The 27,808-nt window shown below is 39.9% G+C and overlaps 2 protein-coding genes across 6 annotated transcripts in view; one reads left to right on the forward strand and one right to left on the reverse strand.

Annotated features, from left to right (window-relative positions):
- The first annotated feature begins 368 nt into the window (after positions 1 to 368).
- Positions 369 to 11,638, forward strand: wdr4 (WD repeat domain 4). Of its 2 annotated transcripts, none has more exons than XM_042426181.1 (11): positions 369 to 562; positions 1,553 to 1,621; positions 1,820 to 1,966; positions 2,065 to 2,221; positions 3,426 to 3,538; positions 3,826 to 3,886; positions 4,608 to 4,712; positions 6,491 to 6,555; positions 7,960 to 8,146; positions 9,408 to 9,477; positions 11,259 to 11,638. In XM_042426181.1, exons 1-11 carry the CDS (start codon positions 378 to 380, stop codon positions 11,444 to 11,446), a joined length of 1,347 nt encoding a protein of 448 aa, XP_042282115.1. In that variant the 5' UTR covers positions 369 to 377; the 3' UTR covers positions 11,447 to 11,638. The 2 variants fall into 2 exon arrangements, with proteins under 2 accessions (XP_042282115.1, XP_042282116.1); XM_042426182.1 differs by having other exon boundaries at positions 405 to 567.
- Positions 11,639 to 13,742: 2,104 nt separating this feature from the next.
- The window catches only part of pde9aa (phosphodiesterase 9aa), a 44,929-nt gene continuing 30,863 nt past the window's right edge, over positions 13,743 to 27,808 (reverse strand). For all 4 annotated transcript variants that reach the window (XM_042426562.1, XM_042426561.1, XM_042426564.1 and 1 more), the window contains 10 exons: positions 23,574 to 23,660; positions 23,336 to 23,440; positions 21,659 to 21,741; positions 17,170 to 17,326; positions 16,824 to 16,937; positions 16,091 to 16,195; positions 15,839 to 15,967; positions 14,600 to 14,695; positions 14,404 to 14,468; positions 13,743 to 14,194 (listed from right to left, as the gene is read on the reverse strand). In XM_042426562.1, the coding sequence (XP_042282496.1) occupies positions 14,418 to 14,468; positions 14,600 to 14,695; positions 15,839 to 15,967; positions 16,091 to 16,195; positions 16,824 to 16,937; positions 17,170 to 17,326; positions 21,659 to 21,741; positions 23,336 to 23,440; positions 23,574 to 23,660 (927 nt within the window). In that variant the 3' untranslated portion in view covers positions 13,743 to 14,194; positions 14,404 to 14,417. The remainder of the gene's footprint in view (positions 14,195 to 14,403; positions 14,469 to 14,599; positions 14,696 to 15,838; positions 15,968 to 16,090; positions 16,196 to 16,823; positions 16,938 to 17,169; positions 17,327 to 21,658; positions 21,742 to 23,335; positions 23,441 to 23,573; positions 23,661 to 27,808) is intronic.

Raw genomic sequence — 27,808 nt, forward strand, 5'->3', positions numbered from 1 at the left:
TGTTATACAGACGGCGGATATTGCACAAAAAGGTTGCATATAAACTCTATAACTTGAAACTTTAACACTCTATGTTTATATGATTGTACAGACGCTTAAACGGGTGAATTCTGGACGTTTTTCTGTCTTTTTTGCCACGTTAAAGCACATCCGCGGCTATTGTGTACATTCTGTACTTTCTCGAGGGGGCGTGACGCGTTAAGTAGCGGCCGACGTAATCTGTGCGCGACAAAATAAGTCCTCTCCGCGTGGGGCTGCTGGCTGCTACTACGGGATGGCGAAGTCATGACCCGCCCTACTCTGCCTCTGATTGGCTAGTACTCGTTGCCTTCGTTGGTTGGGTTGGTTAGATTCAGGCGTGAGGAGTGGGATTGGTTATGATTATGGTAAGAATATCAACATTAGCCAATCAGAGGCAGAGTAGGGCGGGACATTGGCTGCTATGGCTCCTGCCGGCGCGTGTTAGTGAACACACACAACAGACATGGCGGCGGTTGGTTTCTGTGGAGAGTGGTTTATTCTCAGCTGCGACACGAAATTCACAGCAGTTCACACCAAACAGGCAAGGTTGGGATGATTTAAAGGTTTTAAATGTTTTAATTTTTGGATGTCGCGGTTATTAGCAGAGCGGTTAGCCTGTAGTTAGCTGTCAGTCAGTGACTAAAATCTCCGTCACAGGGTTGGACATCACAGAGACATGTCTGTATCTTTATAAATGTTAAAATTGTTCATAAAATCGGAAGATGATGGTGGACTGTGCAGGTGTACAAATATTGTGTGACACCTGTGTGATACAATTAAAGTTTTCATCATAGTCATCATTATATGAGGTCCATTTCAGACAGCAGGTGTTTCGGTTTAGAGAGTGACCGTGTTAACTGGTGACAGGCGACGCTGACGTTAGCTTCTGATTTTGGGTTAAAGGAAACATAAATAATGACATCTAGCGGCTGATTCTCCGTTTTTGCACCACTTACACTTGTGATAGAGTGTTAGACCTCGTAGCAAAATTGTTACCGCTGTTTAAACCCACTTTCAGATTTGTTAAAACTTTTATTCTGCTTATGAAAACCAGTAAAAAGGGTGATTTTACTGCTTTTCCCCATCCAGACCCCATTAGACCAGGTCCAGATCAATAAACACTATACTTAGACTTGTCAAATCTGGACTAGATTATTATTATTAAGATTTGACAAGTCTAATTATAGTGTTTTTTTGATCTGGACCTGGTCTGATGTGGTCTGGATGGGTAACCCCTAACCATGTGCCAAAAATTTGCAGGTTTTAGCCTCTCAAATATGATGATTTAATTAGAGCTGCAATGATTAGTTGATCAATCTATGAGTTACCAATTATTTTGATAATCTAATTTTCTTGAGAATAGTGTTAAAATTCTCTGATTCCAGCATCTTACATGTGAATATTTTCTGGTTTCTTTAGTCCTCTATGACAGTAAACTAAATATCTTTTGGATTTTGAATTTTGTTGACTCATCGTTACGGCTCCAGTTCACACTGTCATGGTCCAACATCAGCTCTTTACTTTATTGCAGAGAGACGTTTGTGTTTGACTGCAGCACTGCCGAGAAGAAACCAAAGAATACAAACACCGACACCAACAGGTAAAACAGGCTGACGTCACGAGAGTAGTGATCATAATAATCATGAATAAGTCATGATTATAACATCTGTTATGTAGAATCTATCTAAAAACAGACCTCACTAAATATAAATCCATAGTTTTCTGCTTTCTAAATTAGAGTATAATTTGAATATGAACCATAATTTTAACAGCTGTGACTCGTCTCCTCTGTCATCAGTGATGGCGGTGCCTCAGAGGAAACAGGAAGTGACAAAGTGCTCGCCTTTGCCGTGTCTCCATCTGGAAAGCTGGTGGCGTTGACCGATGACACCAAGCGACTGGTTCTGTTTCGCTGTGAGGATTCATGGCAGCGAATCAGCATCAGGTAGAAACTGCAGCTCTGTCCTCCAGTCACAGCAGCTTCACGCACCATACAGGAAGTGATGCAAGGTGTGTGTGTGTGTGTGTGTGTGTTACTAACAGGTGGGTGGTGAGGAGGTGCACGTCGCTGGTGTTCAGCCACGCGGAGGATGAGGTGCTGGTGGCGGATAAGTCTGGAGACGTTTACTCCTTCTCGGTGGCGGAGCCGCAGAAGGAGGGCGAGCTGAAGATGGGTCACCTGTCCATGGTGCTCGCTGTGGTGAGAAACACCGTCACGACTCATAACCACGTGCATCACTACTGTATGTGCACGTTTAAACTGTCAAACACCTGTTTTCTTATTCATTCAACGTCTTCTTTATTCAAACAGCTGAATCATCATTTTTATACATTTTCAAACATCACACAAAGCGTCTTATAAGATAATGACATCATTCAGTAATCAAACCATCATCTGTGTCACCTGAACTGTTTACACATTATGGCGCCATCTTGTGATTAAATCAAATCAATCCAGCTAAAAAAAACTAACAATAAAATCTAATTCCAGTGTAATATCCAACACATCGTATCAAAGCGAAATAATAACAGTTAAACTTAAGTTGTGAGGAAAAACCTCAAGACTTCACTGATTCACAAGTTGATGAAATGAGAAAAACAGTCAAGGTTACCAGAATACATTTGATGGAGTTGAGCTGCTTCTTCATTTCTATATTTCTCTTCTTGTCAACAAATCTCATGTTTGGATCCAAACTAACAATGAACGGATCTACTAATAAGCCTGATATATCTTATTCCTCCGCTGTTGTCCAGAAACTATTAAAAACACGTCACAGAGGAATAAGATATATCAGCTTTGATACACACAGAATACTTGTTAGTAGATCAGTTCATTGTTGGTTTGGATCCAAACATGAGATTTGTTGACAAGAAGAAAAATATGGAAAATCACAGCCTTTTCCTTTAAGTTGGTGCAGCAATGAGGCTCAACCATTTCATTTAAGAATAAAATAGATTCATAACACTGTTAAGGATTGTATCAAAACATCATCAAACACCATTTCTGTTCAGCCGCCGACCATTTGTGTCTGTGAAGAACAAATCTCACATTAAAGTTTAATTTCTGGCAGGTTTATTAGTCTTAGAAACAGTTTTAATGCGTCTCGTCATGTGAGGGCAGTAGGAGAGGTAACAAGGTTATATTGTAATAATTGGGATTTACAGGAACCTTGTGTTTATTTTGTTATTTATGAAAGACAAAACTTTCATCATGGGGTCAAATATGTTTGCTGCAGGGCCAGATTTGGACCACAGGCCGCTGTTTGCCTACCGCTGCTTTAACTAGTCGGTTTGCTTAAAACAAAGCAGTTTGTACATAAAGTTGTTTAAATGTAAAAGTGTTTATAGCTGCTCTGAGCGGCGTGCCGTGTGTCTGAGTATTTCTCCTCTCTGTCGTCGTCCAGACGATGACGCCGAACGACAAATACGTCATCACAGCCGACCGTGACGAGAAGATCAGAGTGAGCCACCTCAGATCTCCCTACAACATCCAGTCCTTCTGCCTGGGACACCAACAGTGAGAGAATTAAACTCATTACTCTTATTATTATTATTATTATTATTATTATTCTCCATCATTATTTTGTCTAGAATATCGACGTACATGTCAGGTTCTGGTGTTGGAATTTATCATAGAAGAGACGTCAGACAGATAATAAGAGTTTCTTCAGTGTCTTAGTTTGTGTTTAAGGCAGATTAGAGCTTCTCTGTACTGGAAGAACTCTTACTTTGAAAAGCTCCGTCAGCTGCACATGAAGGATCAGTCATGTTTCGTTCTTCCTCTCTGATCCTGTTTCCTCTCAGGTTCGTCAGCGCTCTGCTGGTCCCGTCAGGTCATCCTCACTGGCTGCTGTCAGGATCAGGGGTATGTGTGTGTGTGTGTCTCCTACATTCACATTAACACACATTCATTTATGCACATCATATATTTATACCCTGAAAGATAACAGAGAGATTACAAACTTAAAGACGGTTAAATATCTGTTAAGTCGGTTCAGATCAGATCCTCCACTTAATAAATGTGTCTACTGGTTATACTGGTTGGTTCTTTAGAACATTTGAAGGTAAATTCTTAGAAGTTTGATAAATACAGATGATTCTTTGATTTCCACCTGCTATGTTTAATATGTTTAATAAGTTTAACATCCAGCGTTTCCAAATCAGCTCCAGTAGAGGCTTTAATATCAGTAAATCTAAATACACAAAAGCCAAAAGGAAGAATAAACAACAGACTGCAGAAGATTTGCAGGAAGTTTGTGCCTCTTATCAAGTTCAGGAGCTTCAGAAGTTAAAGTAGCTTTTAAGGGTTTTTATAAAGACCTTGTAAAGTATTGAAAACAGGTTTTGGACAAACATCTTGGGAGTATATCTGTGTCTAGACATCTTGTCATATATTATATTTGTGTCACAATAATCTTCAGTTTACCTGATCACCAAATTCTTTCAATCAAATTAGGAAAACATGCAAATAGTCAAACCAGAAAGAAATGATTTACTGTCATAAAGGTTTATATTCTGATGCAGCAAAGATCTGGATCGACACTGTGACATCATTGACTAACCTGACGTGTGTTTGTGTTCGTCAGGACGGGACCATGAAGCTGTGGGAGTACGAGTCCGGCCGTCGGCTGCAGAGCTGCGACCTCAAAGAGCTCGAAGAGACGCCGAGCTCCGAGGCTGACGAAGAGAAGGTAACGACACACAACGCTGCAGAAACAACAACAACTACTAGTCCGGTGCTGCTGATGGGCTGCACTCATGTAGAACTGAGGAGGTCGTAAAAGTGATTAAAATATGGCAACAGCCTCCGATATCTAAATAAATGACAGTCCCAGTGATTTATAAGAATCCAGGAGTCGCTGCTCATAACTTCTAGCAGCAGCAAACGGCTGTAAGAAAGCAGGAAGAGAAGAAGAAAATGAAGTTTTCTTACTTCTGGAACAGAACCTGAATGTTCTGGTTTCATTCTGGCTGCATAACTCTCAACATATGTTTGACATGTGAGTTGTCTGTTAGGAAAGATTTGAATAAAATATATCATTTATATTTAAGTTCAGTCTGATCAAAACAAAGACTGATACTGATTCAGGTTTTTATTGACGTAAAAAATCAGGAAAGAAGAGAATTATTCAGTGTTTTCAGTGCAGTCATTTACTTTCCAAGAAGAAACATCCTCTCATATAAAATGTAGATATTATGGGATATATATATATATATTATATTTAAGAGCTTATTTTTGTAAATATCCTGTCCAGGTGAGCAGGAGCTTGGTTTGTTATCTTCTGTGTTTGTTGGCGGTTGAAGTGTCTTCTTCTCTTCAACATTCTTCAGCAGTTTATTCATGGAAACGTCAGCTGTGGTCCGTTTGTCTTTCAGTGGCTCGTAAATCGAATCCTCCGTCTCAGCAGCAGCAAAGTTGGACGTCGGCTCCCAAACTGAAACACACATCTGAGGGTTTACTGCTTTTCACATTTGATAAAATGTTTTTCTTTTATGTTTATTTGAAAGATTAATATTCTCTCAGTATCTTGTCCCTCATGTCCTCTTTGGAGTGAATCTAAATCTTATTTTGTAAGGTGTAAACAAATCTTTTAGAAATGATGGTAGAGGAAAAAAACATATAAAAAAGACACCAACACGTGTTCTCACCTGTACATATTAATAAAATCTTTGTAGGTTTTTTGGCGTGTACAGAGGAGTACAGGCCACCCGGTCTCGCTTTTCACCTTAAAACTGTAAATCACTTTGTCCGTTCAGGTAGAAAGATGTTACATAAATACAGTCATTTACCTCTTTAGCTTGTTCGGCTGCTCCCAACTGGCCAAAAAAAATCAATCAACCTACAGAACCAGTTAAACGTTTGGACACAGTTTCTCATTCAAGCGAATGAGAAGTTAGTACTGTAGCTTTTAGTTTGAGAGCTTGATGTTTCTGGCTCTGAGTTAGTATCAGAGAAGATCTTTGAATCCTGTAAACAGGCAGGACGCTTCTGTAAAAGAGAGCTTGTACTCTGTGACAGTGAACTCTGTAAATAATTACTTCAATCAATCAAACCAAGTTAAACATCAAGAACTGGCAGTAAAAAAATTAACTGATTTTATAAGATGAACGATGAGAAACCTGTGATAAAGACTTTTTGTCAACAACATTAATCACGTCATGTTTTTTGTAATATGTATATTTTCATTTTCGTGCCCTTTGTAAAACGTTTACTTTGAGAAAATGAAGACTGTGATAATGAGTCATGTGACTCAGATGTGAGTACTCAGCAGCTGTACTGAGCGAACCTGAAGAAGCTGCAGACGAAACGCGTTGTTCACTCTTAATAAAGTCACAGTAAAGTCATTACAGTTAATTTTGATTTTCACCTTCTATGTTCCTGCGACCGACCAGCACCTGACTGAAAACACTGGCTGTGCACGAGGAGTTCTGTCCTTTTTATACTTTTTGTCTTTGTTTTATTTCCCAGAGGCCAGCTGTGTGCCGCATCATCAGCTCCCCTGATGGACGCCACGTCGCCGTGCAGTGTGAACGGTGAGTTTAGCTCAGCGACGGGAACCACTGGACTAAACTAGCTAACTGTATATAAAGTAGTGTAAACTAGCTCCACCTCCAGCAGCTACAACAGTAACATGCTGCTCTAACACTGATGCTTCACTATTAATAATCTAATGATGTCATATATAATAATATATCAGTCAGAGGGACCAAACCACTACTTTTACTGCAATACTTTAACTACATCAAGCTCATAATACTTATGTACTTTTACTGCAATACTTTAACTACATCAAGCTCATAATATGTACTTTTACTGCAATACTTTAACTACATCAAGCTCATAATACTTATGTACTTTTACTGCAATACTTTAACTACATCAAGCTCATAATACTTATGTACTTTTACTGCAATACTTTAACTACATCAAGCTCATAATACTTATGTACTTTTACTGCAATACTTTAACTACATCAAGCTCAGAATACTTATGTACTTTTACTGCAATACTTTAACTACATCAAGCTCATAATACTTATGTACTTTTACTGCAATACTTTAACTACATCAAGCTCATAATACTTATGTACTTTTACTGCAATACTTTAACTACATCAAGCTCATAATACTTATGTACTTTTACTGCAATACTTTAACTACATCAAGCTCATAATACTTATGTACTTTTACTGCAATACTTTAACTACATCAAGCTCATAATACTTATGTACTTTTACTGCAATACTTTAACTACATCAAGCTCATAATACTTATGTACTTTTACTGCAATACTTTAACTACATCAAGCTCAGAATACTTATGTACTTTTACTGCAATACTTTAACTACATCAAGCTCATAATACTTATGTACTTTTACTGCAATACTTTAACTACATCAAGCTCATAATACTTATGTACTTTTACTGCAATACTTTAACTACATCAAGCTCATAATACTTATGTACTTTTACTGCAATACTTTAACTACATCAAGCTCATAATACTTATGTACTTTTACTGCAATACTTTAACTACATCAGGCTCATAATACTTATGTACTTTTACTGTAGTAGGAGTATTTTTACATGGCTGTATTTGTACTTTTACTTACTTTTATCTTTCAAAGATCCAAACAGTTTTTTTTTCTGGAGTCACTACGAACATGAACTCCGCAGGAAGCTGTTTTTAACTTTCACATGACAGTGACACGTCGGCTGGTTTAAAACTATTTTTACTTGTGAATGTAAAGTGTATTTTTGGACGTGTTGTGGTACAAGGTCACCGGGGAGGTCACCAGGCCGTGTAGTGTAATCCTGCACATGTAGGTCAGAGGCAGAGACGAGCACGAGTCGGCCAATCAGTGAAGCCTCTACGTTCAGGATCCGTCTCCTGAAACTCGTATCGACTGGTCTCTGATGTTTCTTGTGTGTCCTCAGGGTTTCTACGGTTCAGTTTTTCACTCTGGACCAGGAGAGTGAAGAGAAGTTGGTGCCACACAGCAGGCTCCCCCTCCCTCTCTGTCCTCTGGACATGACCTTTGACCCCGACGGCCGGCTCTGGGTGCTGATGGACTCCAGTGATGCACCGCTGCAAGTCTACACACACAGACAAGACTCCTGGAAGGTGCAGTGTGATATACGTGTCCATTTAATTTGTACAGCCAAACATCACAAATCACAAATTAACTCAATACAAACAATAAAACATCATCTATCATCAGATCCTCGATTCAAATGAGGAGAAACTCCCAAAAAACCTCCAAAAACCCCTTTATAACAGGGAAAAACAAGAAGAATCATTATCCAGGACGGACAGACAGGAAATAGATGTGTGTACAGAATAGACCGAGATAGCAAAATTACAACTATTATCAACTATTTTGATAATCAATTTATTGTTATATAGTGAAAAGATGTCAAACATCGTTTCAGCCTCTCAAATACAAAGATTCTTTGTTTTTCTTAGTCAAACATCATTGTAAACTGAATATCTTTGGTTTTTCTGCTGAAGATGTTGCGTTGCAGGACATTACACACACTAAACAATTTATTAATGACTCAGAAACATAATTATTACTCAATTATGAAAATAATTGTTAGTTTCAGGCTTAATGAATGTTATAAAATCATGAAGAAAGTCAGTTTAGTCTCTCGGAGACGTCTGATGTCGTCAGTTTGTTTGTTTTGTCCAACAGTCCAGAACCGAAAGATTTTTAATTAGTTTTATATTATATCAAAGAAAAACAGCAAATCCTCACATTTAAGAAGCTGGAACCAAAGAAAACTTAATACCTTTGATTGAAAAATGACTGAAATGATCAATCGATCGTCTAAATAGTTGCTGATTAATTTTCTGATGATTTACTGATTAATTGATTCGTTGCAGATCTACATTCAGACACATGTAGAAACTGATTTTAGCTTTTAGTTTATCTGTTTCAAGAAGGGCTGCAGCTAACGATTATTTTTTTGTCATTGATTATTTTCTCAGTGAATTGATCGGGGGACAGACTTTAAAAACTGTGAACTCGTCCTTTAAGATGAAGGTTTACTGTTATCAGTTGAGTGTAAATAAAGGTTTGAATGAATAAAAGCACACAAAGTCAAGATTATGACACTGACTGTGTTTTGCAGGTGTAAACAGTAGACTTGTGGTTGCCATGGTAACCACATAAGGCAGTTCCTCTCACCTGTGAGAACATCCTGTTATTAAAATGTCATTTTTTGATTTAATTAGTTCTGTACTGTATGAGTTCATCATTCTTGCAGTGATTTAGAGACAAAGATGTCGTTTGTTTTCCTTCTTTAATTATTTAATGTTTCCTCGTTATAATTCCACTTCCTGTGAACTGACTGACTCTCTGTGACTCTCGTGCTCCATCTAGTGTGATGCTGAGAGTCCTGAACTGAACAGAGTGACTAAAGCCCTCAAACCCCACTGGGAGACACTTCAGGGTGAGTCATCAATCACACACACACACACACACACACACACACACACACACACACACACACACACACACACACACACACACACACACACACACACACGCCTTCACACTTCCATGTGGCCTCTTGGCTTCTTGTCGGTGTCTCTCCGCGTCCTCCCTCTCTCATCATAGACAGAAATAACCTGCAGTGTCACACGACCTCGCTCGCCGCCTCCCCCAAACATGTAGTGCCGCTGACACAGAGCGAATGAAGGACGTTTTACCAGCGAGCGTTTGTTTTGCTCATGTTTATCTGTTTTTATCGGTGAACCGTGTGTAAAGATCTACAGAGTGGATCGCTGTATGCTGCTTTGATGAGTCAGCACTTTGGCATCAGGTCAATAAATGCCAACATGTCAGTAATGCTGGTTTTAAAGAGTCAAACCTGCAAATTCTCAAATATTAAAAATGTATTTGTCAAACAGCATCATGCTGAATCAAAGCTCATCGTTTTGGCTTACGCCAAAAATAATGTGTTAAAGATCGAGCTGCAACTAACGACTATTTTCATTATCGATTAATCGACCAATTATTTTCTCTTGTGGTCTGTAAAATGTCAGTGAAATTACAAAAAAATGTCCATCCCAAGTTCCAGGAGCTCATAGTTACTTTTAAAATGTCTTGTTTTGTCAAACCAACAGTCCAAAACCCTAAAACAATCAGTTTATTATCATATAAGAGGATGAAAACCAGAAAATATTTATTATATATATATTTGGGAAGCTGCAACCAGTTAATTTGGTTAAACAATTATTAAACTACTAATTTTCTTAAGATCGATTCATTGTTGCAGCTCTAGTTAAAAACTTCGTTATATACATTTTCAGACATCACACAAGGCTTCCTATTGGACAATCATCCGAAATCAGGCTTCTATAAATTAATCTATTGCTTTTAAAAATGAAGCATTTTACAGAAATGAAACGCACCGTCGCCTCATTGACTCACTGCTCACAAGCCAAGTTTAACTGTTTATAATTGAGCTTTGATACAATTTGTTTGAAATTATTGAAATTATGAACACGCCTCTCCAGCTGCCGTCAATCAAACACAGACACGCCTCTCCAGCTGCCGTCACTCAAACACAGACACCGACACGCCTCTCGAGCTGCCGTCAATCAAACACCGACACGCCTCTCCAGCTGCCGTCACTCAAACACAGACACCGACACGCCTCTCCAGCTGCCATCAATCAAACACAGACACCGACACGCCTCTCCAGCTGCCGTCAATCAAACACCGACACGCCTCTCCAGCTGCCGTCACTCAAACACAGACACCGACACGCCTCTCGAGCTGCCATCAATCAAACACAGACACCGACACACCTCTCCAGTTGCCGTCAATCAAACACAGACACCGACACACCTCTCCAGTTGCCGTCAATCAAACACAGACACCGACACGCCTCTCCAGCTGCCGTCAATCAAACACAGACACCAACACGCCTCTCCAGCTGCCGTCAACCAAACACAGACACTGACACGCCTCTCCAGCTGCTGTTAATCAAACACAGACACCGACACGCCTCTCCAGCTGCCGTCAGTTAATCAGTTATATACGAAAAACAGTCTAGTGTTGTATAAGGAGGATGTAACAGTTGTAATAGTGCAAAACATAATACTGTATTTATTGTTTCCATCTTCCAAAGACAAACTGTCCTGTCCTCTCCCATAACTTCTCAGAGATGATTTCAGTTTGCTGCAGTGGTTCCTGTCACCAACCTTCTGTTCTTTCCACAAACAGCCTCCGCCAGAACCGCCACCAGCTTCGAGCATCTGCAGAAGGTGACCTTTGACAACGTGACCTTGTACCTGCAGAAGAAGCAGCAGAGGCTGGAGGAGCAGCAGCAGAAGAGGAAGAAGTTTCCACAGAAGGAATCACAGAAAGCAAACGGCAACAAGAAGGCCAAGAAGGAGACGTCTTCTACCTGAACGGACAGTTTGAGAAGAGTACTATCATTTCTTTTTTTTCTTTTTTTTTTTAATGCTTTGGATGAATCTGAGTTGAGTTTGTGCCTTGATGAAGCACGTGGATCGTCTGCTGTGGCCTGTGTGGATGGATTTTTATGTTTGGCTCAAATTTCTGGCTTATTTTTAAAAATAAACATTGCATCTAACATTGAACTGTGCCTTCTGTTTCCGCCACCATCACTGACTAAAACATGCTGTTGAATGAATGTGCACCATATGCCGTCTCCTCACATTCACTGCTGCTCTTCTTCTCTGTACTTGATATTTTGACTTCCTGTTGCATAACAGGAAGTCAAAACATTTTTTGACAGATTTCTGTCTCATGTGCAGAACCGATGCAGCAGGCGTGGGCTTGATGAATGTCTCTAATTAGCACGAGAACCATAAAGATTGTGTTTTTTGACAGTAGAAAGTGAAGAGAGGACAGGAAATGAGTCTTAACCGGTTGGCTGCTTCGGCCCCCCTGAGCAGCGTCCAGTTGATCAGAGGCGGGAGATGATGAAGAGATGATGAAGGTCACGGTCCACAAACACACCAGGAGTAGCTGTTGTTTTTAGCAGCGTGGCTCCAGGGATGGCAGCGCTGGTCGATCCACCACTGTGAACCAGACGGGAGAATCTCGACAGCTGGTGGATGGATTTCTATGAAATGTTGGATGAATCTGACTGACTCTGATGACCTTCTGACTTTTCCTCTAATGTCACCATGATTTTAACTTTGTATTAAATGGATTGTCATGAAATTTCCAACAGATATTCAGGGTCACTAGAAGATACTTTCTAATCACTTTGGTGATTCTCTGACTTTTCCTCATGAAACAACCTGCTCACAAAAACACTTTTCCACATATTCACCAGGAAAACTAACAAACCAAAGCACACAGATGCTAAACAAAACTGTAAGCAGCACATAAAACAGTGTTACGCATAAAACTGAAGCATAACAGGATAATAAAAACACTAAAAGTTACCTTTTTAAAAACAAAAAGTGATCTGCAGGTTTTGAAAAGTCTTAAAAAAACAATAAATTTAGTTTCCCTAAAAAGGCCCCATAAAGAATTAAAAAGTCTTTAATTTACAAAAGTTTTCAATACTGTTTCTTTCCTGTTGTAACATTAGTTGTAAGGTTTTGCGGCTGTCTGTAGACGTTTAACATCTCTAAACTACAGCGAGACGGTGCGACAGGAAGAGTTTCAGCAGCAAACTGTCACTACAGCAGCATCAGGAAGTTCATTCACTCACTGCGGACAAGAAGAGAGTTTTGCAGAAACTTCAATGAATTGATTATTTTTAATTGTTTTAATCGATCCATCCATTTCCTGCCGCTTATCCGGGTGCAGGTAGCATTGATTTAATTAATTATATCACTATGAGTTATTGTTATATACAGCTGGGAAGTATTGAAAAATGTGATATAATAATAATTCTTGATCATATTAGTTTTCTATCATCCTGTAGTCGATATGATTGTGAAACAGGTAATAAATTACATTCTGTGTGGTTGTAAAAGGATCTTAAAAAGTTTTAATTTGAACTTGTTGAACCTGCAGAAACTCTGCTGTTTGTGTTTTTGTTTTCATAACTGAGCTGAACTCACATTCCTCCGTCTAAGCTGTGTGGTCATCAAAGAGAATTCAATTAAATCCCCTTATTTAGAATTTATAAGCAGTAAAATGTTAAGTAGCATTAAAATGATAAACATTAAAGTCTCTCTCCGCTCTTATACAAGTGTGATGTTGAAACTTGAAACCTCCAGTGCACAAACACAGTGAAGGAGGAAAATGTCTGAAATGAAATATATTTACATATTTATAGGTTCTGGATTTTTAATGAGAGAAGGAGGAGATTTTAGGGTTTTGAACACAGTAATTCTACTTTTTTTGGTAGAAAAGCATTTTATTTTTATGTCTTAATACATGTCTGAAGGGGATCTTTAGGTAAATAGTTTATAACACAATAATATAAGCAGATATAAGTGTTTATTCATGTATTTATCAACAACTATAAACTGTTGTGTAAACAGATAATGAATAACAATATATTAAGTTGTAATAATATAAAATATGTCTTCATAGAAGTTATAATTGTTGACAGATACTGTACATTAATACAAACTTTAAAATGTCCTTACATCTGTTTATAGCTACATTATAATGTGTCATAAACATTTATTAACTGTTAATAAATGTTAAATAAAAGGATTTAAAGTGTCACATGTCCAACAATCATAAGTAGAGACATTAAGAGTCCAGACAGGATTTTGTAATTAAAGTAGTGCTTTTATTTATATTTTGTAGCAAAGAACAAATGTCACTAAAAATCTGTACAATCTGTAAAAAAAACAACACATTTCAAATAAAAAAACAATGCAAGATATGTATCTAAATATTGTTCACTGACTGTTACTCTGTGCTGTACAAATGTTGTCGTTCCCTGAAAAAGGCTTTGGATTGTCCGTCTGCTCCGTGAGTCCGTCGGTTTGTCTCAGAGCTGCTGCTGCTGTCAAACCCGCTTCGTCATCGTTTTCCCACCAACAGACCAGTGAAACCAGACCCGACGTCTCGACCGGATCATAAACGCTGCAGGTCTGCGGCTCGTCAGCGGGCTGCAGTGAGCGGACGACAGAGAGTGATGGAGGCTTTCAGCTCACAAACCGACCGATGTGTCTGACAAACTCCAGTTTACTTAACGTCACGCTGCTTCACTGGTGCTGAAACACACACGTTAGATTCATGAATAAGGAAAGTTTATCTATAGAGCACATTTACAGGGCTGCAACTCATGATTATTTCATTATTGATTCATAGTTTTGTCTATAATAATGTCTCTTAGCCTCTGATCTGATCTGATCTGATCTGATCTGATCTGATCTGATCTGATCTGATCTGATCTGATCTGATCTGATCTGTTCGCTCCAACCTTTTCAAAAAGTTTTACTTCTTCTTCCCTCCCATGGTCAAGTTCTCGGTTTTCTTCTTCTGCACCTGAAGGGAACATCGCTCAGTCACAATCTGCACCGAGGACATAAAATACATCCACACACACACACACACACACACACACACACACACACTCACACACACTCACACACACACACTCATAGAAATCCTCCAACCTCATTCATGGCGTCATCAATCTGTTTGAGCTCTTCGTATCGGTCTCTTGAGTCTCTGAGTGGCGCCACCATCGCCTCCTCAATCTGTGGGAACAGCTAACACACACACACACACACACACACACACACACACACACACACACACACACTCTAAGTATCTGTATCATCACTGAAAAGCCTGTTTTACTTTGTGTTTATATTATAAATGTCACTGTTACTTCCAGTATCACTGAGGTTCTGAGTTGAAAAACATCATTTTTAAGCTTTATTAGATAATAATGCAACAAAATGAAGATTATTTAGTCTGTTAATTGTAATAATGTACCAGATATCCTTTAAAAATGTGATTTCTTGTGATATTTGTCAAAAAATAATATTCACACTGACTCCAACATGTCATAAATTTCAGCATCTTCTTGTCTGTTGATTATTGTCCTGAAAGCAGCCGACAGATGGACAGGTGTTGTGCAGTAGATGGTGGTGAATTGTGTAACGTTGAATACATTAAATACCGCTTTGAGGCCGTTTTAGGAGAAGTGGGCATCAAGTGTGGGCCGACTAACTGGTGGGCAAGTGTTAAACGGTAGATGAGCTGCATTTATATAACGACTTTCTAGTCTTATCTGCCACTCGAAGCGCTTCAGGCTACATGCCGACATTCACCCGTTCATCAGGAGGAGTTTCTAATGCTCTGGCCAAAGGACACTTCGTCATGCGGACTGGAAGAGCCGGTGATCGAACCACCAACCTTCAGATTGGTGAACAACCAGCTCTACCTCCTGAGCTGCAGCCGCCCCGGTGATGTCACTGAGACAAACACATCGTTCACGCACTTCTGAAATATGCATTTAACCCGCACTCGATGCAGATTTCTCCTAACGTCGCTTTGAAGTCGTATTCAGAGCGAGAAGTGTTGTTTATTCTTAAACATATCAGCACAAAAGATGCAGAAAAGCAACTTCCATTTTTTCCCCTCATATACAAACTGTCTCGCTCAAGGACACTTGAGGTTTCAGTGTTTTAAGCCTTTATGAACTGGCTAAAGCTCAGATTCTTCTGCACAGCAACGGCAGTAAATGCTCATAGATATTATTATGTAGAGAATAAACAGAATAATCAATAAGCATGAGTTTTGTTAATTATTCAGAAGACACACATTTGATTAACACTGCAGATATCATCAGAAGTGCTGCTACTTTCACCTTCATCATCACTGTCATCACTGTGCTGCATATTCACCTTCATCACAGTCTCAAACATGGGGATGAGGACGAACTTGATGAAGCCGATCTGAGCCGTCGGCTTGGTGACCTTTTCTCTGTCCATGAACGGAGCCACAGGAAGTCCTTCAGACTTCTCCCTGTCGCTCTGAGCGGCACACACACACACACAGATTTATTTTATTCTAATCATATCTGACTTCAGCTACAGGAAAAAAAACAAAACCATCTTCAGTCTGAGAACAGCTGATTGGTATGAAAATAAACCCACCTGCATGAAGTACTCCTCCAGCAGGCAGTCCACCCAGGGCTCAGCCACCTCCATCGGCCGCACCTCGTTGGAAATGTCGCAGCACTTGATGAGCACCATCTTCAGCTGCACAGAGCACAGAGGTCAAAGGTCACCATGATTAACTACGTCACATGTATTGGCATAGATGGTAACCTGGTGTTATGAGACGGGACGCTGGCCTTAATTTAAACAGTTTAAACACACTTTTATATATTTCATCAAGCTGGAATACTTGTAAAGTTAATTATTTCATTTCATGTTTTATATCCAACATCATGACGTGGTTTTAATAGTTTTTGGAGGAATAAGATATATCAGGCTTTGATACACACACAATACTTGTTAGTAGATCAGTTCATTGTTGGTTTGGATCCAAACATGAGATGAAAAATATAGAAAGTCGCCAGACGAGACAACACAGTGTAACTCTGTTTAGTACTTGAAAATACATGATGTATAAAGAACTTAATTATTGTATTTATAGGTCGAGTTATCAGACAGACACTCAGGCAGTGATGGGAGAAGTGAGAGATACAACAGCGTGATTAAACTCAGCTGCAAGTCCTGAATTCAGATTTATGCTCGAGTAAAAGTAGAATGTACTTTAAGTGTCAAAAATAAAGGATCTAATGAAGTAGAATAGCACCTTTCAGAGTGTTATATCACTGTATATTATTGCACTACGAAGACGTGTGTGTGAATAGATGCTCACACAAGTGACGTGCTCTTCATCCGTGTAGTGAAAATTGTCGACTTTCTGCTTGAAGGAGTCGAGGATCTCGCCGTGTCGCGCCATGTCGGTGGCCAAGATCAGCGTGATGGTTCCCTGACAAACACACAGACACAAACAACTGATTTCTAAAGGTGTTCAGAGCTGCAACAAGTGATTATTTTCATTATCAATATATATACAATATCTTAGAGCAGGATGTGGGGACATGAAACTGTCGATATATCAGATAAATCTCTTCATTCCTGCATTAATGTGGACAACAGATCTTTTCACTGCTAATGATCGCCCAGCAGTAACTGACACTGATAAACACATTCAGCCCAACCTGTCGTATCTGCTTGAACGCCTCGGGGTCGAAGTGGGAGAAGATGTTGCAGTCGGGCTGAGAGAAGATCTGGAAGGCCACAGCGCAGTGGTGATTCTCCAGAGGGGAGATGTCGTTATAACGAACCGCCAGCTCCGTTCTGGCATTAATCTGGTATCTGAAAGACGGAGATGAAACACGGGAGAAGAAATTATTAAAGAGAGAAGACCGAATAAAACCACAGTCATGTAAACTGGGAGATTAACTTCAGTGGAGAATCTTCAAAGAACAAAAATATCTTTCTCTCTCTCTATGTATGGTCATAAAGAGGGTAATCATGAATAAGTGGATTGTTTTAAATACGCCAACTCACAAAGAAATGATTAAGTTAGAAAAGGAAGCTTTTAGGCCCTTGTTATACGCTGAGACATGGTCACCAGTGGAAAAATACTTAATGTCACTATAAAAATCAATCCAAGATCACCCTTAATACAGTGAGAATTGAAGGATAGTAATAATTAAAGGGTTAGAGATGTTAGGACTGACTCGTTTGTTATTTAATTGCAAGAATTCTGTATTTTCTGTTTTGCTGTCTTAATTTTGTGAGTTAATATTTTTTTTAAAAGACCAAAGGAGACAGCAAAGGAAGTGAGAGACAAAGGGAAGAATATGGATGATGAGGGAGATGGTGAAAAGGAAAGAGAGAGAGGGATAAAACTTAATCTGTTTAGTACATTTTGCACAGGTTAGTGCAACTCAAAGTGTTTCACATACGACTGACAAGTTGATAATAAGACAGTAAAACAATTTGAGACTAATGCACACAAGCAAATAAAAATTTAATAGTAAAAACAATAAAATAGATTAAATTGATATGAGGGAAAATAAAATTTAAAAGCACTAATACAATAAAAGAAATGATTAAATAAAGTAAATCAAAAGCAAAATAGGTTTTAACTTTAAAATATTAAATACACTTTCAGCTGACTGTTCCAGCAGCTCGGAGCATAAAAACTAAAATCTGCTTCACCAAAAATTTTGTCCCAAACAACGAAAAGACTTCAAAAGACCTGAAGGGTCGTCCTGGTTCAAACATTAACAACATGTCAAACAAACAGGCTGCTTCAAAACCATGAAGTGATTAAAAGTCCAACTGAAATCACATTTAATATCCTTCTTTACAATCAAAACTAACGTCAACATGTTTATGCAAAATAGGATGAGGGTTATCGCAACCAGTTCATCTTACGTACTCGCCCCTGCGCCATCTGTGAGCCATCGGCTTTGCTCTCTCCTTCTTCCCCTCCCTCAAGGCACCTCCCTCCAAACTGGGCCTGAGTGTTTCATCAGTTTATGTCCATGACATTTCACGGGGGCTCGACCAGCATCCTGGTACTACCCCCACTGCCCACCAATCGACTCTATGATGTTGTTGGCCTATCGCCAGGTTTGCTCTGCCATCATTCCACTTTATCCAGATCCACTGGGATGCTGCCTCTACCTGCTTGGTGATGTTGGCTACCAGCCGCTAGCTGGGCCTTCAATCCCAAACAGTCCAAGAGCTTTCCAGAGAGACTGCCCTGCGAAGCCCCTGCAGCCGACTTCCACAGGCAGGTTCCAGGCCTTTCATCCATTCTGTTGGCTCTCGAAGATAAGGGCCTGATATTTCTTTAGCTTGCGCTAATGTGCCTCCACCATCCTCCCTTCGCAGGGAACTGTAAACTCGATAAGAGCCACGTGCTCCGCACCTTTGGACCAGAGGACAATATCGGGTCTGAGGCTAGTGTGAGTTATATCCTCTGGGAATTTGAGCTGCTTCTTAAAGTCTGTCTGCATCTCCCAGTTGCTTGCCGTGGTCAGGACTCCTTTGCTCCTCATCCATACTTCTGCAATCTCCCGTGACTGGAGAGAGTGGATGAAAGAAGGGCCAATAGAAAGTTGTTTTGGCTTCTTTCTTGCCTGCTTCACACCAGCAGCCAACTGTGTTAGAATCTGGTGATGATGCCAGATCAACGTCCTCTTCCACATGGTCCCACCTCATCCAGCTGCCCTGCTTGTTCGTGGCTACAGCCTTGACATGTCGGTTTCCCTCCTCTGCCTTACAGATCTCCCTCTGCACCAGGCCACACCACTCCTTTGGGTTAGCTTTGTTCCAACTTGCCCTAGTGGAGCAGCCCAGACTTAGCCTGCCCTGAACTACTGACCCGACGATGTCGGCATGGTGCAGGCGATCCCCCTCCTCCCTCAATGCCTGCCAGACCTCAATGCCTGCCTGGCGTACTGTTGCATCTTTACTGTCTCCCAGCATCATGGCCTGATGTGTTTTTGTTGCCTTGTACAGTGGAAACCAGTACCTTGTAAACAAGCAGTGGCCAGAGCAGTCTGGTAAGCACCCTGTGTTGGTATCCCCAGGCTTTAAACTTGCCAGGTAGGCCGCTCTTCTCCAGAGATGTCATCCAGGTTTCTGCCTGACTAAGAACCTCCCAAAGCTCTTCGCCGGTTTCTCTTGGACCGTTGGGATGATGTCCTTTCCGATCTTAAAGCGAAACTGATCCTGGACAGACCCCCCTCCCCCAGTACCAGGCTTCTGTATTTTACCCAGATTGGCACCTGTTGGATGCCGCTTGCTGGTACTGTACCCTGACGTAACCTCTCTGCTGACTTAACTAGAGGGTTCATTGCTGCAGAAAACAGAATCACTGAGATTGTGTACCCAGTGAGAATGTCCACCTCTAGTCTCTGCCAGTCAGTGGTGAAGTTCCTGCAGGTGAAACACATATTTAACTTGTCGAAGTAGCACTGTAAGAGTTTCTAGAATCACTCCGGGACTTGGTAGGTCTTCAGTGTTACTTCCACTTGCTTGTGGGGTATTGTTCTGTAGGCCTTGGTTAGAACAAGCCACAGTACTGTCAGGTCACCATGGTTCCTCTTTGCATCCTCAATGGTCTTAGAGATTACACTGGTGTGCTCAAGACAGCCAGGTACCTCCAGAACTCCACCTTTCTTAAGTGTCCATGTATTCGTTGTCCAACATGAAAGTGATCAGCCTGGCCACCTTGAGAAAGTTGTTGTCTTCCCGCCAGCTTGGTTCCTCTACTCTGAAGGGTATAGTTGGTTCAGCTGGTGTGATAAGTTTCTCCATTTCCTCCAAGCTGTCCTCCCTGCTGGAGTCACTGTGGAGTTGACAAAGGTGCTCCCTCACTTCCTCCTTTGTTGCTTTCAATTCCCCTGATCTTTTGTCACCCAGAATTTTTGCCACATATTCGAATGGGTTCAAGATCTTAATGCGTTCCCTCAGGTTGTCTTGGATTTCGGGGAGTGCTGGTTTCTCATCCTCTGTTGCTTCACCTCTTGGGGTTGCTCTCTCCTTCAGGCGTCTGTTTTCCTTTGGGTTTGTGTTTGATCTGGCTCTTAGCTTCTTCTTCCCATAGCGATCAGGCCCTACGCTCCAGATGTTTGAAGACATGGCCCTGAGCTCTCTCACACGTCCCCTGCCATCGCTGCTCTCAGCACATGGTCCACGTCGTGATCAAACATCTCCCAATCCGTCTTTGACGGCAGGAGGCCATTTCACTGCCTCTTTCTGGGAATCTCTGAGGGCTGTTCATGCCCTCCTCTTCTTCATGTACCTGGAGATTTTGGGGACTGTGGTGGTTTGTGGTTTTGTGCCTCTCCTCCGTCTCACCAGTTTTCCCTGTGCGTTGCACATTACTGGTAGGTTGCAAGCACTTCATCTTTGACTGGTGTATCTTAACACGTCTCTTGTTTTTGCATATCTTCCCACATCTGCAGATCCGGGATAAATCGCTTAGCTGTTCCGTAGTCAATTGTCCGTCATGGGTGGTCATTACAATGGTCTGTCGTGTGGGTCAATCATCTTCCCCTGCCCTCGCCCAATCCGGGGGTATTTTATAATATATCTTTCCATTAATGATGGGTTCCTCCTTATGAAGGATGTGCTTCGGCCTGCCAAGCCTCCACATCCCAGCTCTGGTCTTTCCCAAACATCAGCAGTCTTTCCTAACTGTCACCATTCTTCGTCGGTCGCCAGTCTTTCCTAGCTGTCAATAACTGTGTTACTGGACAATATTTAAATGTATTGTTAAAAGTTTTGTATTATTAGGTCTGTGTTGGATTGACAGCAGCTGAGGGGCGTCTTGGTCTTAGTGTGACTGTCTGTTCTGCCTATGATAGAACGCCATGTTATCAATTTATGCAAGATTTGATTTGCTGTATCAAAATAAGGACTCCAGCTATGTAGACGGACAATGGAACAGTATTTAATTGAAATAATGTAAAACGAGGGGGCGCAATCAAGAAATCAAAGAATTTAAAATATAAAATTCTCTCCTTTTGTTTCAGATTTTTCTCAAAGGAGAACACAGGACTTAATGGAAAAGGTAAAGGTAAAATCAATGCAGAAACCAGTGTAAGGGGGAGGGAAAGAGGAAGGGAACAATGAATTAGTTAATTAATTAATTTGTTAAATTAGTGTGTGTGTGTGTCTTACGTGTTGTTGAATCCGGGGTGATCGAGATCATGACACACAGCGGCTGTCATGAGAATCAAAATGTCCACCTGAGTGAATTTCTCCTAAAAGACAAACAAACACACATTTATATCAGTTAATACATCAGTTCAGTCTCTGAGTCTTTTATCAGTAAAAGGTCATTACCATATGTGCGTTCACGTGTGTGTGTGTGATCTCATCTTCTACCCTCAAATAGACACATATCATATGTGTGAGTGTGATGAGTGTGTGTGACCTCGTTAGCACATCACTAGTGCAGATGCTTCATAATCAGCCATTAGGCTGCGATAATTAAACCTCCAGTGAATAGTCGTCCCTGACGACAGAGGAAGAAGCTCCTCTTTCACTTTTTTCTTTTCTTTCCCCTTTCAGACACACATCTCCTTCATCACGCCCCCATCTTCTTCCTCATCCTCTTGTCATTTCTCCCCCTGAGCTTTCCAAATCCACTGACGTCTCTTAGACTGACGGCATGCTGTCATTTTCAAATACAATATATTAATTAAAGTTTTACTTGATGGTGAACACAGAGAAAGAAAGAGAGAAACAAAACTCTTTAAAGCTGCAGTAACTGATTTTTTAGGTCACTAGTTTTCAGCAGAAACAAGCTGTGAACACAACACTGACACATCATCAGCTTTTAAGTTGATATGTTGAACTTGTCAGCAAACAGTTGTTTATTTCCACATCCAGCAGTTACGGAGCAACATTATCATTCAAGTGGAGTCGTGTTTCTGTCCACCTGGTGAATATAAGTCCAATATTCACTCTCTTTCAGCTCTGTTTTTGTTCTCCACCAGCTCCTGAGGGAAATATCTGGCTCTTTAGCTGCTAAATGCTCCACTATGTTCACCAGCTAGTCTACAGCTAACTGTGTCAGTTTGCCGTTTGGTGCTGAGCAGGTAGTGTACAGCGGCTTTTTACAGTTTTTTCTTGGAAAACAGCTGCCTGCTGCGTCCCAAAATGACGCTATGAGAGCGCTGAGAGTGAACCGAAACAGTAAAGATGCAGCCGGACAGATAAACAATGAACTGAAACTCATTATAAAGCTCCGTAAAGCCGAGAGGAGCTGCAGAGTCACTGATAATTCTCTGTAGGTTCATCACTACGAGCCACAACCAACACATTACACACTGACACATCAGACTATGAAGTTATGAAAAAATATTGAAGGTTCACACAATTTTTCAAGCCTGTCTTAAAACAATAATAGATTTTAAATGTATTTAAAAGTTTATCTGAAGCTAATATGAAGCTTCAGCGTCCAAATGAGTCAAATCAAGTAGATATCTTTCAACGTTACAGTCTTTTTAGTGCCAAAGTCCCTCTTTTTGTTACTATACTTCCACCTGCAGCTCAACAGGGAAACACTGTCCGAGGAAACACAAAGAGGGAATTTGATGCTAAAAAGACTGTAAATGTGTCAGATATCCACTTGATATGACTAACTCAGACTGCTGAAGCTGAATATAAGCTTCACAGAGACTTTTAAATGACTGTGTGGACACACTGTGGATTTTGGCCTCCATCACTTACATTAAAAAGCACATTTGACACCTGACTACTGTTTTAAGACACACTGGAAAAATTGTTAACCCGTCCTTTGGGTCTTATGTGTCCAGCTCTGCTAACAAGACAAACCACGACGCTCATTACCTGTAGGCTGCAGAGGCAGATCATACTGTACATCATCTGGGTGACACAGAAACAGTGGCGGAAGTTGTGGAAGGGATTATTCCTGTAGTTGTCATGAATACAAAGCTGCACAGAGAGGGAGACAAGAGGTTTGAGGCATGTGGATCTTTAAAGAAAATGTAAAACTAAGTGAGAGCAGACTTTTTTTTAAGGGTATTTAGAGATTTTGCTCTGGTTTTAGTGGTCATGTAGGTCTCACCAGCCATCTCTTGAGTGTGATGGGGTTTATGTTGAAGTCTTTGACCAAACCCAGGTCATGGTACATATGTTCCAGACAGGTCAGCATCTGGAAGAACAAAGGAAAGCATCAGTCTGTATATACAGAGATGGAGATGAGGTTATTCTCTTTGTTGTTTTCTCACAAATTCACAAGACATTACTCTCCTTTGAAATGAAGCATCCATTAAAGGTTCTGTGAAACCATTTTGCAGTTTCCAAATCAAAAGATGGATACATGCTGATTTTGATTATAGGATATTATTGCCTTTCCTGAGAATCTGTGCAAAAAAAAAAACTATGAGCATGAAACAACAGAAAAGATGTCGCTCCCCATGAAAGATGGATTTCCACTGTTTTAAAGATGTTTTCTAGTCTGCAAAGAGAAAAAGTGGTGATAACACCTGCAATTTTCAGCGCTTTTTTGAAGTGAAAATGGATATAAAATATCAGAAAGAAACATCTAATACTGAGAGCTTTGATCTAAAAAGTTTTACCCGTCTGAAACATACACCGTGTGAGCTGTAGTTTAGTTTCAACATGTAAGTTCTCATTAAGGTGAGTTAAGGCCAGTTAATAACATAAGATCTCTCTAAATCAGGATTAGGTTTGGGAAACGTCTGAGAGAAAACAGTAAGTGGGCTCTGACTGCCAAACTACCCAACGTGAGCGGCCCCGATGGCACAATTATGACTAAACTCAGATGTCTACTTGACCTAATTAAACCCTTTGAACTAACGTCACCCTGCTGCAGCTCGTTAGCACAGAATCTTGTTGAATTTATGGCAGATATTCTGATCATTTTGGCATATTTCTGTCTTAAAATGTATCTTATGTTCCAGGCTCAGAGCCCTGGTATTTGTATTTTGTAGTTCTATTCCACTAAAATTCAGCGGGAAATGTTATACTTTATACTCCACTACATTTACTATATTTTTACTTGCTTTTCAGATTAAAATTTTACATTTAATAAAATAAACTTCTAAATTACACGGCATTATTTAAGATTAAAGATCAAATATTGACAATAAACTGCTGCTTATGCACTGATTCATCAGTATCAATAATATAATTTATTACAGGTATTTAATATCAGTCACAGCCTGATTTTCTGCAAAACAAGTACTTTTACTTGTAATACTTTAAGTAAATTTACCTGGTAATACTTCTGTACTTTTACTTAAGTAGGATTTTAAATGCAGGACTTTTACTTGTAATTGAGTATTTTTACATTGGGGTGCTTCTACTTTCTTTAAACACTGTCTATGATACATTTATTCCCTTAACTGCATCCTCTTAAAACATAAGTATCTGCACCTGCACAATGAACCTGTATTCAAACAAAAAATTAAACTGCACTTCAATGCTCAGAAACTGAACGTCCATCAGCATTTTAAATTAATGTAATTTGCATCTGCATTTATGTTTCACTTGCAAATTCATCCTTTCATAACTATAAATAAATAGACTTATGGGTACACTTTAATTGGCCTTAATGTTTTAGGAAATTATACAGCTCATAAAATAAACGTGTAGTTTCTGCCTGATTATGAGCAAAGACGCAGGTTACAAGGATTTAAAAAATACACACAAATAAAAACAAAAAGAGTATGAAAGAAATTTTCACACCTGTATTTCATGTGTAATGATGATATGAAGTACTTCTTTTAGTTTCTATCCAAGAGTTCAGAAACCTGACCAAAGTCTGACGGTCTGACAGCTCGGGTGCAGCAACGTTTTTTTGATTTTTTTTGTCTAAAGCTTCTGGTTGGATCACTTTCAAATATAAACTTATTAAGAAAATTATTTTTCTCTTGGATGCTGCGTCATGTGTTGAATGTAGACAGTGGTGGAAAGTGACTAATTCTGTACTTAAGTACAGTTTTGAGGTACTTGTACTTAACTTGAGTATTTCCATGTGATGCTACTTTCTACATTTCAGAGGGAAATATTGTACTTTCTACTCCACTACATTTATTTGACAGCTTTAGTTACTTTTCAGATGAAGATTTGACACAATGGATAATATAACAAGCTTTTAAAATACAACACATTGTTAAAGATGAAACCAGTGGTTTCCAACCTTTTTGGCTTTTGACGTCTTACAAAAAGCAGTGTGTAGTCGGGGTCACATTTCACATGTCTATGAGTTGTTAACAGCTCCACCAAATAGTGATTTTTCCCTCTAAACTTCTCACATGCTTTCATTTCAATAAATGTTCAAATGATCCAATATTTCACCAAAAATCAAAGATTAGAGAAAAAGTCCAAAAACTGAAAACAGATTTGTGTATCAGAACTTTGTTTTTTCTTCTTTCCTCTCCCATTAATCATCTCACCACCCCTCAGATTTATCTGCTGACCCTTTGGAGGGGCCCCGACCCCTAGGTTGGGAACCACTGGACTAAACTAGCTAACCGTATATAAAGTAGTGTAAACTAGCTCCACCTCCAGCAGCTACAACAGTAACATGCTGCTCTAACACTGATGCTTCACTATTAATAATCTAATGATGTCATATATGAAAATAATAATACATTTAATTTGTACCGCACTTTTCATTCATAGTGAAACCCAAAGTGCTACAGTATTAATAACATAGAACACACAACATAAAGAAAATAGTAATTAGAGTTAAGATAAAAAAGTCCTTCCTGAATAGAAAGGTTTTTAGGCCTTTTTTAAAAGAGATTAGGGTCTGTGCTGCCTTCAGATGGTTAGGTAGGCTGTTCCACAAGCGTGGTGCAGCAGAGCAGAAAGCTCGATCCCCCATGGTGCGGAGCTTAGTACTGGGGGCCCCATGGTGCAGAGCTTGGTACTGGGGGCCCCATGGTGCAGAGCTTGGTACTGGGGGCCCCATGGTGCGAAGCTTAGTACTGGGGGCCCGGAGGAGCAAGCTGCTGGCAGATCTGAGGGTGCGGGTGGAGTTTTGTGGTATGATCAGTTCCTGTAGGTTAGGGTCCGTTGATGGATTTGTATGTGAGTAGCAGGACTTTGTAGTCAATCCTGAAGGAGACAGGGAGCCAGTGCAATGAAAACAGAATTTGGAGTTATATGTTGGTGTTTTAACACTCTCATCAGGATCCTGGCAGCGCTGTTCTGAATGTACTGGAGCTTCAGGACGTTCCTGCCAGGGATCCCTGTGAAGATCCCTATTGCAGTAGTCCAGTCTCCAGAGGGACCAAACCACTACTTTTAGTTTCATACTTTAACTACATTTTGCTGCTAATACTTATGTACTTTTATTTAAGTAGGATTTTTCACGCAGGACTTTCACTCACTACGTAATGGAGTATTTTTACATTGCTGTCTTGGTATATTTACTTAAGTAAAGGATCTGAATACTTATTCCACCACTGCACGTAGATACACAACGTTCACTGGGAGCGTAGCAAATGAGTTGCATTAGCTTGGCGAGCTAACGGTCAGTAATTAATTAAATGAAGCAAAAATTCGCAAAACAGGAGCTTCTTAAAATCTCCAATAAGGCCGCTGCCATATGGAAACATTCTGAGCATGTTGTGACAACAGATAAAAATCTCCAACTCTCCTCCAAACCAAACTGTTAAAGCATCATGATCACATATAATCAGATGTTTGAAATATAAAGTGTCTGATTTGCTTTATTCGGTTGTTGTTTCTCATATTCTCTGGTTTATTTGGTCCAAAAGCCCCTAAGTTACCACAACCACCATGTCTATACCGTTAGTGATGTTAGCTGACTGTTAGCCGATGTTAACTGACTGTTAGCTGATGTTAACTGACTGTTAGCTGACTGTTATTGATGTTAGCTGACTGTTAACTGACTGTTAGTGATATTAGTTGACTGTTAACTGACTGTTAGCTGACTTTTAGTGATGTTAGCTGACTGTTAGTCAATGTTAACTGACTGTTAGCCGATGTTAACAGACTGTTAGCTGATGTTAACTGACTGTTAGCTGACTGTTATTGATGTTAGCTGATGTTAACTGACTGTTAGCTGACTGTTAACTGACTGTTAGCTGACTCTTAGTGATGTTAACTGACTACTAGCTGATGATGACTGACTGTTAGTAATGTTAGCTGACTGTTAACTGACTGTCAGCTGACTCTTAGTGATCTTAGCTGACTACTAGCTGATGTTAACTGACAGTTAGTGATGTTAGCTGACTGATAGCTGATGTTAGTGATGATAAGTGACTGTTAGTAATGTTAACTGACTGTTAGTGATGTTAACTG

This window comes from Thunnus maccoyii, chromosome 11 (genome assembly GCF_910596095.1).
Source record: "Thunnus maccoyii chromosome 11, fThuMac1.1, whole genome shotgun sequence".
Taxonomy (NCBI): Eukaryota; Metazoa; Chordata; class Actinopteri; order Scombriformes; family Scombridae; genus Thunnus; species Thunnus maccoyii.

Bases quoted from the DNA above. Each gene is read 5' to 3' on its own strand.
- wdr4 (XM_042426181.1), top strand. From the start codon at position 378: ATGATTATGGTAAGAATATCAACATTAGCCAATCAGAGGCAGAGTAGG. The intron at 1,967-2,064 runs GTAGAAACTGCA...TGTTACTAACAG, and splicing joins TGGCAGCGAATCAGCATCAG to GTGGGTGGTGAGGAGGTGCA. The intron at 3,539-3,825 runs GTGAGAGAATTA...GTTTCCTCTCAG, and splicing joins TTCTGCCTGGGACACCAACA to GTTCGTCAGCGCTCTGCTGG.